This window comes from Aedes albopictus, chromosome 3 (assembly GCF_035046485.1).
Source record: "Aedes albopictus strain Foshan chromosome 3, AalbF5, whole genome shotgun sequence".
NCBI classification, from domain to species: domain Eukaryota; kingdom Metazoa; phylum Arthropoda; class Insecta; order Diptera; family Culicidae; genus Aedes; species Aedes albopictus.
In genome coordinates, this window is record NC_085138.1 from 173,981,660 (window position 1) to 173,993,807 (window position 12,148).

General features: G+C 44.8%; 2 protein-coding genes across 4 annotated transcripts in view; one reads left to right on the plus strand and one right to left on the minus strand.

The window, feature by feature from the left end:
- LOC109433434 (lachesin) overlaps positions 1-12,148 on the plus strand; it is a 315,576-nt gene that overhangs the window by 242,544 nt on the left and 60,884 nt on the right. The window lies entirely within an intron of this gene.
- On the minus strand, positions 6,659-12,012 carry LOC115257043 (uncharacterized). Of its 3 annotated transcripts, XM_062842673.1 has the most exons (3): positions 7,067-12,012; positions 6,938-7,004; positions 6,659-6,884 (listed from the first exon to the last, which is right to left on the minus strand). In XM_062842673.1, exon 1 carries the CDS (start codon positions 11,989-11,991, stop codon positions 7,366-7,368), a length of 4,626 nt encoding a protein of 1,541 aa, XP_062698657.1. In that variant the 5' UTR covers positions 11,992-12,012; the 3' UTR covers positions 6,659-6,884; positions 6,938-7,004; positions 7,067-7,365. The 3 variants fall into 3 exon arrangements, with proteins under 3 accessions (XP_062698657.1, XP_062698655.1, XP_062698656.1); XM_062842671.1 differs by having other exon boundaries at positions 6,938-12,012; XM_062842672.1 differs by lacking the exon at positions 6,659-6,884 and having other exon boundaries at positions 6,932-7,004.

Consider the following 12,148-nt stretch of genomic DNA (forward strand, 5'->3'; position numbering starts at 1 on the left):
GAACCGGTAGTGTTCCGGAACCGGTTCCAGATGTCCTGCTGGAGGTGGCCAAGTATAAGAGTTAACCAAACTCATACATGCGAGATATCAAATAATGGCTTTTTTTGATAACCTTAAGAACAGTAAGCAGGAAAATATTCTGGAACCGGTAGTGATCTAGAATCGGTTCCGGGTGTTCGCTAAATACAAGAAAAACAATTACAGACCACACTTTGGAAAACCAATAGTTTGCCGAAACCGGTTCCAGGTGCTCCGCCGGAAGTGGTCAAATGTAGAACGAAACCAAACGCATGCACGCAGCCCATTAAATAATGGCTTCTTCGATGACGCGAAGAATGGTCAGCAAGAAAATAGTCTCAGGCTACATTTTAGACTACTGGTAGAGTTTCGAGTGTCTCGCCAGAACTGGCGAAATGCACAAATGAACCACACCCAAGCATGCGGTACATCAATTCGTGACGTTCTATGAAAACTGATTAATAATTTGCATGAAACTAGTCTAATACCACATCAAGGACAATCGGTAAGTGGTAAAATGTGAACCGAAAGTGGCTTGCAATTCGACAATGATTGCTGTCAAATTACCTGGGTAAACTTTTAATTCCGTAAACTAACTCTATTTTAGTTTTTGTTAAGATTGTAAGATTATTTTTTTGAACACAAATCCTACAGATATTGTAGTGGTACGAATTGACAGCTTGTTTGATTGTTGGCCTCCAAAGTTCACTGCAATTGATCTCTAATCGGATCAGGTGTCGGAAAGCACCAAATTTGAACTTCCGGAAGTAGCAGCTGCACGAGGAGCCGCTGCGGGTGGGAGTAACTGCACAATTTCGGATCATTCGTATTTACAGTGTATTACACTGTGACATTTGATCATTTTTTAATTCGACAAATGTCGAATGAGCGGGGTACGAATAAGAATGTGTCGTATTAAAGAGTAATGAATACACGGGGTTTGACAGTACATCAAACAGCAGCTTTTTTGAAAACACGATGATTCGTAAGAACATAGCCTCAGATCATATTTTAGACAACCGGTAGTGCTCCGAAACCAGTTCGGGGTGTCCCACTGAAAGTGGTCAAATGTAAAAGTGTTCTATACCCATGGTTTTTTGAGTAACTTAATGAACGTTAGCAATGAAATAGTCTCAGACTATATTTGGGAGACCCGATAATGCTCCGGAACCTGTTTCGGTACCGCATCGCAAGAAACCAAATTTACCATGCCACCCCAACTAACAATCACTCATTTAAAAGACACCGTTATGACGAATTAATTCAGCATAATGTTGAATAACATTTGAATTATTTTCACTTACAACCTATGTTCGGGTTTTGTTCACACAAATTTGGAGAAGTTATAAAGCATCATGTTGTGCACCATCTTATTTTTTTGTTGTTCAAAGCGTTTTACAAATGTATAAGAAAGTTGTTATTCAGCTTTGGCAAAAATGACTGAAAATAAATAAAATGCAAAAATGTTGAACCGCTCACGAGAGTAATTATTTGCACTCATGTTGAGAACACCTATTATGAAATAAGAATTACATATAAAATTACCTAAATCCGGATTAGAACTTGAGACCTGTCGATTGCCAGCCGCATGCCTTCAAATCTGCGCCATCCTAGAGATGGTAAGATGCAGCACCCAAAGCAAAACATAATCTTCCCATGACTCAATAATGATCACTCCTGAACTTGTGTTCAGCAGTGGTGAATTAGCACAGCACGTGCTAATCAACTGAACAACGCCTTTTACTTCAACAGCTATTCAGCCAAAAACACGTGTTTTCCATTCTGATTTCGCTGTCAGTATTTTTATCGCACGGTGAGAAAACTTGTATCGAATGTGGCCAAAAAGTGTTGGTCCTTATTGAAGATATTGTTTCCAGACGAAGTAATTGCAATATGAATATGTTTTTATTTTTATTATTAAATATCGATCTTTAAAAATGTATGACAATATGTGGTGCGGTATGGTCTTGGACATGGTGCATTCACAGCATCTGTTCAGGTTATCTACTCATGCTCAGTCGAAGATCCGTCAAGCATTTTTTTATTTATGCTTTTGTCATGGAATCTTGATATTATGTTCAATAAATAGTGCATAAGGATGTTTAGGGATACTTGAAATGTGTCGATTTCTGAATGATGTTTGATTATCTAGGTCACTGGGGGAACAATATTCAGCACTGAAATGTCAAATGCATCGATCCAAGCGTCTCGTACAATCGAACTGCTGCGGAAGATAACAAAATATAATAATTTAGGTACAAGATATCTTGTTACATAATAATAATAATATGTAAATGCCTCATTTTTACGTTGATTACGTCTCTTGGCACTCAATGTTAAACTACATAATTCTATTCTGTTTTATGTTATGTGATTCGTTTAAAATTTTGGTTCTTTAACCCTTCGCGCGCTATTGTAAAAAGTACAGCACTACAAAAATCCTCGCTCGTCGTATACAGCGTGACCGCGGTCCAGTTTCGGTTGCTTGATGGCGCGCGTCCTGAAAGGTTAATAACTTGGTTATCTAAACAGTTTTAGCCATGATTTATCCCATAATCCGAGCAAAGTTCCGAGTCAAACTACGACGGGCTGAAGGCGTTTATTCGACAAGTGAAAAGCACATTGTTCAGGAGCATATGCTTATCGATACATCAGCTTAATAAGATGCAGACAAATGTTTTGTTAAACTCTTTTGTTAAGGAATCAATGCTTGCCGAATAAATTTCTTGTTAAACGTTTGAAAAGTGTTTTAGTTTATCATAGTTGATACCGATGAGGAAAGTCGAACATTGACTATTTTCTCAATTGAAAAATCATTTAAACAGTTACGTGTTGAGCATAATTTTAGTTCAGCTATCATTACCATTATTAAGCAACAATTCAGCAAGCTTGCTTGTTTGTGACTTGCAATTGTTAGTTGGGACACATCACATCACGGCTTTTTGAATAACCCGAGGATCGGTTAACAAGAAAATAGGCACCAATCTCAAAGAACAACCCCGCCGCTAACTGTGTACTACCAGAACGCCGGTGGCATGCGTACCAAAACGAACAGATGTTTCCTGGCTACCGCCTCCAGCGATTACGATGTGATCGTCTTGTCCGAAACATGGCTTCAGAACGATGTAAGCAATTCCGAGCTCTCCTCCAACTACAACATCTACCGTTGTGATCGCAACACCGCTACTAGTCAGTTTCACAGAGGAGGTGGCGTATTGATCGCTGTTAGGAGATCCATCTCAAGCAATTCTGTTCGCCTTGAGAGATGTGACTCACTCGAGCAAGTTGTTGTGAAGCTATGCTTCCCGTCCAAGTCTGTTTATATATGTGCAATTTATCTGAGGCCTAACAGTGATCCTGCCAAATTCACCGCCCACTCCGACAGTGTTCAACAAATAATGCGAAAGGCTGTCAGCGGGGACTCTGTAGTGATTGTTGGTGACTATAATTTGCCTCGTTTACGCTGGGCATATGATGACGATGTGGATTCATTCATTCCGACAAATGCCTCCTCGGAGCAGGAATTTGAGTTTACGGAAAGTATGATTGCCAGCGGTTTACTGCAGATATGTGATGTAAGTAATTCGAATGGTAGGCTGCTTTGACATGGTCTTCGTTAGCGACAGCAGATATGCCGAATTGCTTGAAGCGCCATTTTCGATTTTACCTCTTGACCAACACCATAAAGCGCTCGTTCTTCGTCTATCCAATTCCTGCGAATTGGAGAATCCTCGTGCTGTTTTGGAAGATTATGATTTTGACTTCAATCGATGTGACTTCACCGCCGTTGCCGATGAGTTACGCTTGGTAGACTGGGAGGAATTATTTTGTGATGCCGAAGTAAACAAAGCAGTTGCAACCTTCCACGAAGTGATCTTTCGCATCATAAACAGGCACACACCGCTTCGGAGACGCCGACACCATCGCTCAAATAATCAACCATGGTGGAATGCTGAGGTCCGACACCGACGAAACGTACTTCGTAAAGCACGCCGTCGCTACCTGCGCCGCCGAACCCCCGATAATAGAATTCTTCTTCGCAGACTTGAGGCTGAGTACGACGATTGTGTTTCTTCCACGTTCCGTGAGTACATTCTCCAAATCGAAGACGAGGTTAAGGCGAATCCCTCTTCTATTTGGCATTTTTCAAAACTAGAAAAGATGCACAGGCTATACCGTCCGAAATGTCATTTGGTGACAAAACATCTCATAGTGTCGAGGATTCCGCTGAACTTTTTGCTGATTTCTTCAAATCAGTATATAGTCCGGGCTCCCCCGCAGATTCCGTCGAAGTTTTGAATTCCCTGCCTTCGTACAACATTAATTTCCCGCGCCCTACATTTACCGTAGCAGATGTAACCATGGCACTTAAAGATGTAGATCCTTCCAAAGGTCCTGGATCGGATAAGCTTCCCTCCGTTTTTATCAACCGCTGTGCAGACGTTCTTGCTCAACCTGTTTGCCGATTGTTCAATCTGTCGCTGTCGGAAGCTCCAGATTTGTGGAAGGAGTCCGCCGTTACGCCAATTCACAAAGCAGGCAATATCAACAATGTTGAAAACTACCGGCCAATTTCGATTCTTTGCTGCCTTGCTAAGACACTAGAACTATTGGTTCATGAAAAACTGTACCTCGCTGCCATGCCCATAATCTCGCAATACCAGCATGGTTTCGTGAAGCACCGCTCCACTACAACCAACCTGATGGCGTACACTAGTTTACTTAACTCTAGCTTGGAAAAGCGCTTGCAAGTAGACAGTGTGTATGTGGACTTTTCCAAAGCGTTCGATCAAGTCCCGCATGACCTAACTCTAAGGAAGCTCGATAGATTAGGATTTCCTGATTGGCTTATAAGAGAAGGTCATCTTCCGAGTCAGAAATTGATAAATATTCCATGCTGTTGGTCGCGACACCTAGCGGTTGAAGCCACACTTTTTACACGGAAAATTTCAACCGTGTTGACACGAATAAGCAAAGTATTTCGGAGGCAGGTACACCAACTCAAAAACTGATTCGCAAAAAAATATGTTTAACTAGAATGTATTTCGGGGACACAGTCAAAGTTGCTTATCTCTTAAACCGTTAATAGGGTGCGCAATACAATAGTGATGGGGATATGTATAAAATCGTTATGATAATTAAGAAAAAATTGCAAAATACCATTATGATGCTTTATAACAGCCTGCAATTGCAAAAAACATCTTTGGTACGTGTACCATATTATTGCAGTAGTCAGACGCGCCAACTAGAACGTCTATCTGCGGCCAAATTGGGGGGGGGGGGCAAAGCCTGGTTTTTCTGATTTTTTTATGAGAAAATCGAAAAATCGTCAAATAAGGGGGGCGGGGGCAAAACGATTCTTGCCCCACACCACCCCACCCCCTCTTAGTTGGCGCCTAAGGCAATAGCGGGTGAAACAACAATTGATATGCTCTCAATGAAACAAAATTTCGAAGAATAAGATAATTTATCATCGATATGACGTCATCTGTTAATTAATTTTGATTACACCTGAAATAATCAATATACTTTGATCCATGCAGTCGTTTTGACGTTTATACACGATGGAAACGAAATGGGAAGAAACAAAATAAATCGAGTCCATTTTTCACGCCTTAAATTTATCACTTTTCGTATGTTCGGTTTGTTCTGAGATGCCCTTCTCTTCTCTGCTTATAACCTGGTTACGTTCCTACCTACGTGATAGATCCGCATATGTTAAACTGAAATCCGTAGCATCATCTCGTTTTCCGACACCTTTAGGCGTCCCCCAAGGAAGCCATCTAGGACCACTGATATTCGTGTTATTCGTTAATGATCTGAGCTACCGAATAAACTCACATCACCTCATGTACGCCGACGATCTTAAGATATACCGGATCATTAGCTCACTGGTAGATTGTGCAGCCTTGCAACAAGATGTCAACGCTGTGGCTGCTTGGTGTGCTTCAAATGGAATGGAACTGAACGCGATCAATTGTAAGCTAATTAGTTTCAGCAAGTCGCAAACGCTGTTGACTTTTGATTACAGAGCAAATGGGATAGCGCTGGAACGAGTGAGTTCCATCAAGGATCTTGGAGTAACTATGGACAGCAAGTTAAGCTTTAACAACCACGTGACCTCGACAACCGCTAAGGCTTTTGCTGTGCTTGGGTTCATCCGACGGAATGCGTCTGAGTTCCGTGATGCGTACGCCTTAAAAAGTGTTTACTGTTCACTCGTCCGAAGTATTCTCGAGTATGCGGTTCAAATCTGGGCTCCATATAAGGAAACCCAAATCGGACGTATAGAAAGGGTCCAACGGTGCTTCGTTCGCTATGCTCTACGGAGACTGCCGTGGCCTGACCCACTGCAGCTGCCACCGTATAACGACCGATGTCAACTTATAAGACAGGAACCATTGCGCAAGCGCCGCTTGTATCTACAAAGAATATTTGCGTACGATGTGCTTAGCAACAGGATTGACTGCCCAGCTAGCGCGTTTCCTTGTACCTGCACGCTGAACACGCCAGCGAACCTCATTCATGATTGCTCGGTATCATACAGTTTACGGCCAAAACAATCCGTTAGTGCGATGTTTCAATACACTTAATGATGTTGATTGTTTTGACTTTAATATAAGTAGAACTCGTTTTAAGAACATTGTTGTTTCGTCAGCGGAATGAGAGTGCGTTTTCCAAGATCTCCAATAACCTTTATTGAGGGTATTCTAATATCCTAAAAATCATGTCATAATTTACGTATTATGCTTATAGCCAAACTATCTCAACAGAGACTTACGTTTTAGTCACACCTCATCCGCTCAAGATCCAATTATTTCGAGAATCTTATTCCTCAATATTCTCTATAGATACGGCTGCCGGGTCTAAAGTAAGAGCTCTATAGAGTAACTACTTGACTATATAAATTCACTTTTACCTGTAGTTCCAAATAATAATTGTACGAAGTAGGGTTATCTATCGGCGTAGGATAAACTGCATGAAATCTAGTAATAAGTATACTAATTAGGAACAAATTTAGTTTTAAGTTACTTCACATGATCCTTACTTGCTTTTAGCGATAAATATAATAATTTGCATGTCAATTTACCACTAATAATTTAGGATTAAATATCTCAACTTTGCTGCATGAGCATGTAATTCAGTTACGTAACAATGACTTTTGATTTCCGTTCCTTTATCTATTTATCATCTCCCTTATCAACCTTATCGCTGTCATCCATCACTCATCTCACTTTCATGGGCGCACGCTGGGTTCTCGTTAGGGGGTACGGTTAGAAGATATTGGAGAGCGATGCGGCACAGTGGGTCGCAACAGTCCCCCCCAGTATGCCAACTCCAAGTGGCTTACTCCGCTACGCTCTTCACGTCGAGAACCGCTAACTTAACGGCTGGTCTTTCGTAGATCCCCTTCGCCGTCTGAACCGTGGCTCTCCGCACTTGTCCGTTCCGGTTGACTGTCCCGATTACGCGGCCCTTCGGCCACCAGTTCCTTGGGTGTTCTGGATCTGTAATTACCACTATGTCCCCGACTTCAATCGCCTTCACCTTCTGATACCATTTAGTGCGTCTAGTGATTTCAGGAAGGTACTCCTGTAGCCATCGTTGCCAGAAGCGATTAGCCATTACCTGAGAAAGCTCATGACCGTGCCGCCTAACCTCTGCGCTATCGCTGCACAATGTCAACGGTTTTGACCCATCCGATGATCCGAGTAAAAAATGATTTGGCGTAAGGGCCGGCGCAGATTCGTCGTCCACTGGAATGTCTGTCAGCGGCCGAGCATTCAGCACTCCCTCGACTTCGATGAGCGCGTTGCGTAGTTCTTCATCACTGGGACGCCTGCTTCCAACGATCTCTCCTAAATTCTTCTTCACACTTTGGATCAATCGTTCCCAGCTACCACCCATGTGCGGTGAAGCAGGGGGGTTGAAACACCAAGACGTCTGTGGGCTGGTGAACTCTTGCGTGATCGTCTCCTGATCTACGGACTGAAGTGCTTCTCGCAACTCTCTATCCGCTCCAATAAAGTTTGTACCCCTATCGCTATAGAACGATACCGGAGTCCCTCGTCGAACAATGAAATTCCGGAGTGCCATGATGCACGAACTAGTGCTCAAGGAGTGGGCGACCTCCAAATGGACAGCCCGGACAGTAAGACAGGTTAACAAGACCCCCCACCTCTTCTCGACCCTTCTTCCCAAAATGACCTCAATCGGACCGAAGTAGTCTACTCCAACGTGAGAGAAAGGACGAGTATAGGCAGCCAATCTACCCAGCGGGAGATCTGCCATTTCCGGTGGTTTTGGAACTGCGTCTCGGTTTTTGCATCGCTGACAGCCGCTTCTAATTTTCTTGAGGGCTACTCGCAAACGAGAGATGCAAAAGCGCTGTCGAACCTCGTTCAGGACGGTTTTTTGGTTTCTGTGATGGAATTTTTCGTGATAGTGTATGAGAACCAATCGTGTAACAGGATGGTCTCGTGGCAAGATAACGGGATTCTTAGCATCTTCCAGTAGAAATTCGCAAGCGTCGACTCGTCCTTTCATCCTCAGAACGCCCATTACATCCAGGAATGGACTAAGCTTGTAGAGGACACTACTCTTCGGGATTTGACGAGCCAGTTGATTTTGGTTTCGGCTTAACTTCAGGAGCTCCATTTCATCTGGATAGATGTCATACTGCGCTGTTAGTATCTGGTGAGTTTCCGCTTGCTGTAACTCTTCACTGGACAACGGTCCTGTAACGATAGTAGTCTTCCTTACACGACGTCGGCAGTTGGATACAAAGCGTTTCACGTAACCTGTTACGCGCAAAAGACGGTTCCAGCTTGAAAAGTTTATGGCGGGAATCGGTGGCTCGGATGCGTTGTAATGCAATAGAACGCTGGGTCGGAGTTCCTCGTCTGTGGCGTCACCTTTATGCGCAACTGGGGGCCAGAATTCTTCCGGCTGCCACAGATATTCCGGGCCTTTGAACCATCTGCTAGTTGGGGTCAAATCCGGTTGTCGCTGCCACTTAGTCCCGTCGTCCGCCACGTTAAGTTTGGAAGGAACCCATCTCCATTCATAGTCTTCCGTAGATTCCAAAATCTCGCTGACCCGTACTGCTACGAATGGGCTGTACCTACGATGATCCGACTGCAACCAGCATAGAACATTTCTCGAGTCCGACCAGAAGAAACGTTTGGATATTGGCAATGATAACTCTGGCACCATGCTGTTAGCCAGTCTCGTTCCAATTACTGCTGCTGTGAGCTCCAATCGAGGGATCGAAAGATATTTCAGCGGCGCAACTCGGGTCTTGGCACATACCAAGGTGCATTCTGTTTTTCCTGCTTCTTTGAAGCGCAGATATACAGCGGCAGCCATACCATTCTCGCTAGCATCTACAAACACGTGCAATTGTACGTCCGTATCTTGGCTAGCTGATGTTACTTGACGATAGCAACGCGGTAGACTAACTTCCTCCAGTAATGGAAGAAGTTTTATCCAAGCTATCCACGCCTCGAACTGCTTGTCCTTAATCAGCTGTCCCCACTGAACTCCAGAGCGCCAGACTTCTTGAAGAACGATTTTTAGGAGCATAAGGTAGTTTGATATGAGTCCTAATGGATCGAAAACTGTCATCAGAACACGAAGTACCTCATTCTTTGTTGGTCGACGCGTTCCATTCAGCAGCGCTTCGTCGAAACGTGTCTTAGACATCTTGAAGGTGAAGCAGTCCTTCGCTGTGTCCCACCACATTCCTAACACCTTCTCTGTCCCCATCTCCGCTGCCAAATCCAGGTTCTTCTGCGGAACTCCTCCGTCTTGCAACGCTGCCACAACTCGCTGAGAATTTGATATCCAGTTTCTTATTTGAAACCCTCCTTCCGCGTGAACATACCGTACTGACTTCGCTAGCTCGATGGCAGCTTCTTCCGTCTCTTCACTTGCCAGCATGTCATCTACATAATGTTTTTTGATAATTGCTTCGACTGCTGCCGGGTGCTGCTCTTGGAACCTTTCCGCGTTTTGGTTCTTCACGAACTGAGCGGTACTTGGAGAACAGCAAGCACCGAAAGTCATAACTTTCATAACGTAAGTGCTTGGCTCCTCGTTAGCGCTGTCCCGCCAGAAAAATCGCTGACAATGTTGGTCCACCGGTCGCATTCGAACTTGGTGGAACATTTCGCGGATATCGCCGCAAATTCCAACTCGATATTTACGAAACTGACACAGTACAGCTGGCAGAGAAGTAAGCTCATCTGGTCCTGTTAGTAGCGCCGAATTCAACGATACACCATGAACAGCCGCTGCTGCGTCCCAGACTATGCGCACCTTTCCGGGCTTGTTTTGGTTGACAACAGGGAAAATTGGCAGATACCACACTCGTTGCTGCTTTCCCTCAAGCTCTTCGGTCGACAGCTTTCGAATGTAATCCTTAGCCAAATAATCGGTGATCTTCTCGCGTAGGACACATGCCAATTTTGGATCCCGTTCCATTCGCTTCTCCAAACAATTGTACCGCTGTAACGCCATCAGCTTGCTATCCGGTAAACGAATCTTCTCATAACGCCATAACAGTCCCGTCTCATATCGGCTTCCATCCAAGCGTGTCAACGACCGCAATAGAGCTTGGGCACGTTCATTCTCACTTGACACGCAGTTCTTCTCCAGCTTTGAGATTCCCAGAGCTTCCAGGCTGAAGAAATTCTTCACGTCACGATGCAAATCTGCATCAGCGCGCGAGCTGCACTCGCAAATGTGGTAAGCTCGATGCACCACATTGCTTGAGTCGGGGCGGCGGCAGCTACCGTATATCGTCCACCCAAGGAGCGTCTTAACGGCGATTGGTTCTCCTTCCTTGCCCTCACGACTGTTGCGTACGAGTGCCACTCTGGCATGTTTCACCCCTATCAGAATTCGTGGACGAGCGTTCTTATAGGAAGCGACCGGAAGGTCACGAAGATACGGGAAGTTTTCCCTCAGGATATCCACGTCGAGAGACTGGGCCGGCAACTGCAAATCTCCAACTGTGCGTACGTCATTTAGCGTATACTTTCTACCGGTTTGCCCGCTTAGGACAACATCAACGCTCAGAGATTCCGCTTCGAAACGATGAGTTCCACCGGTCCACTTCAGGCAGAGTGGTGCAGATTTACCAGCTACTTCCAAATCCTCTGCTAATCCTTGGTCCATCAACGTTAACTCCGAACCATCGTCCAGAAATGCATAGCATTCGATCTGTTTCTTGGCCCCGAACAACGTAACCGGTAGATAGCGGAACATTCTTACTCCGGAGCTCGACAGATGAGTGTTTACATTTGTTTCTTCTTGCGTTGGCCGACTCGTATTGTTGCTGGGCCCTGTAGCGGTGAGGTCCTTATGGAGCAGTTCATGGTGTTTGAAGGTGCAATTATTCTTCCCACAAGGCTTAGCGTCGCACTTTCCACCATGTTGTCTGAGGCACCTGCGGCACATTCGAAGTTCACGTACAGTCGCCCATCTCGCTTCATACGATAATTCCAAAAATCTTGGACACTTTCCAGCGTTCTTGCAACCTCCCTTACAGACTGCACAACATTTGGTAGCGCCGGCCTCGCTATACTTTCTTTCCGGCTGGCTGTTTCGACTCTGGAACTCCGATGGCTTCTGTTTTGAAACTTCTGAAGACGAATAGTTGGAATGAGTATTCAAAAACGCCTTGCTTTTCGGCTTGCTGTGAAGTTCCTGGTTCTTCTCCGTCGGTTGGGTTCCGCAAACCAAGCAGGCATCCTCGGCTACAGAATAGATCCATTTGCTGTAGGTGAACAAGTTGACCTTCTTCAACGTCCTCTGATGCCTCGCCCAATCGAGTTTGAGAGAAGGTGGCAGCTTTCCGACGAGCTCGTTCAGCAGAGTCACGTCCCGCTTGTACTCCTTCCTTCCGCAGGCGTCGATTGTGCTGCACAAATTCTGCACCGCCAACGCATGTTCGATCAGTTTGTCCATCGCGTCGGCCTTGATAGACGGCATTCCAAGAACCTTCGCTCTCAATGTGTTGATGATAGCTTGAGGCTGTCCAAAACGTAGCTTCAGCGCACTAATTGCCTTCGGAACCGTGGAGGGAAGCATGAGGAAACTGCGGACAGTGTTGAGAGCATCGTCT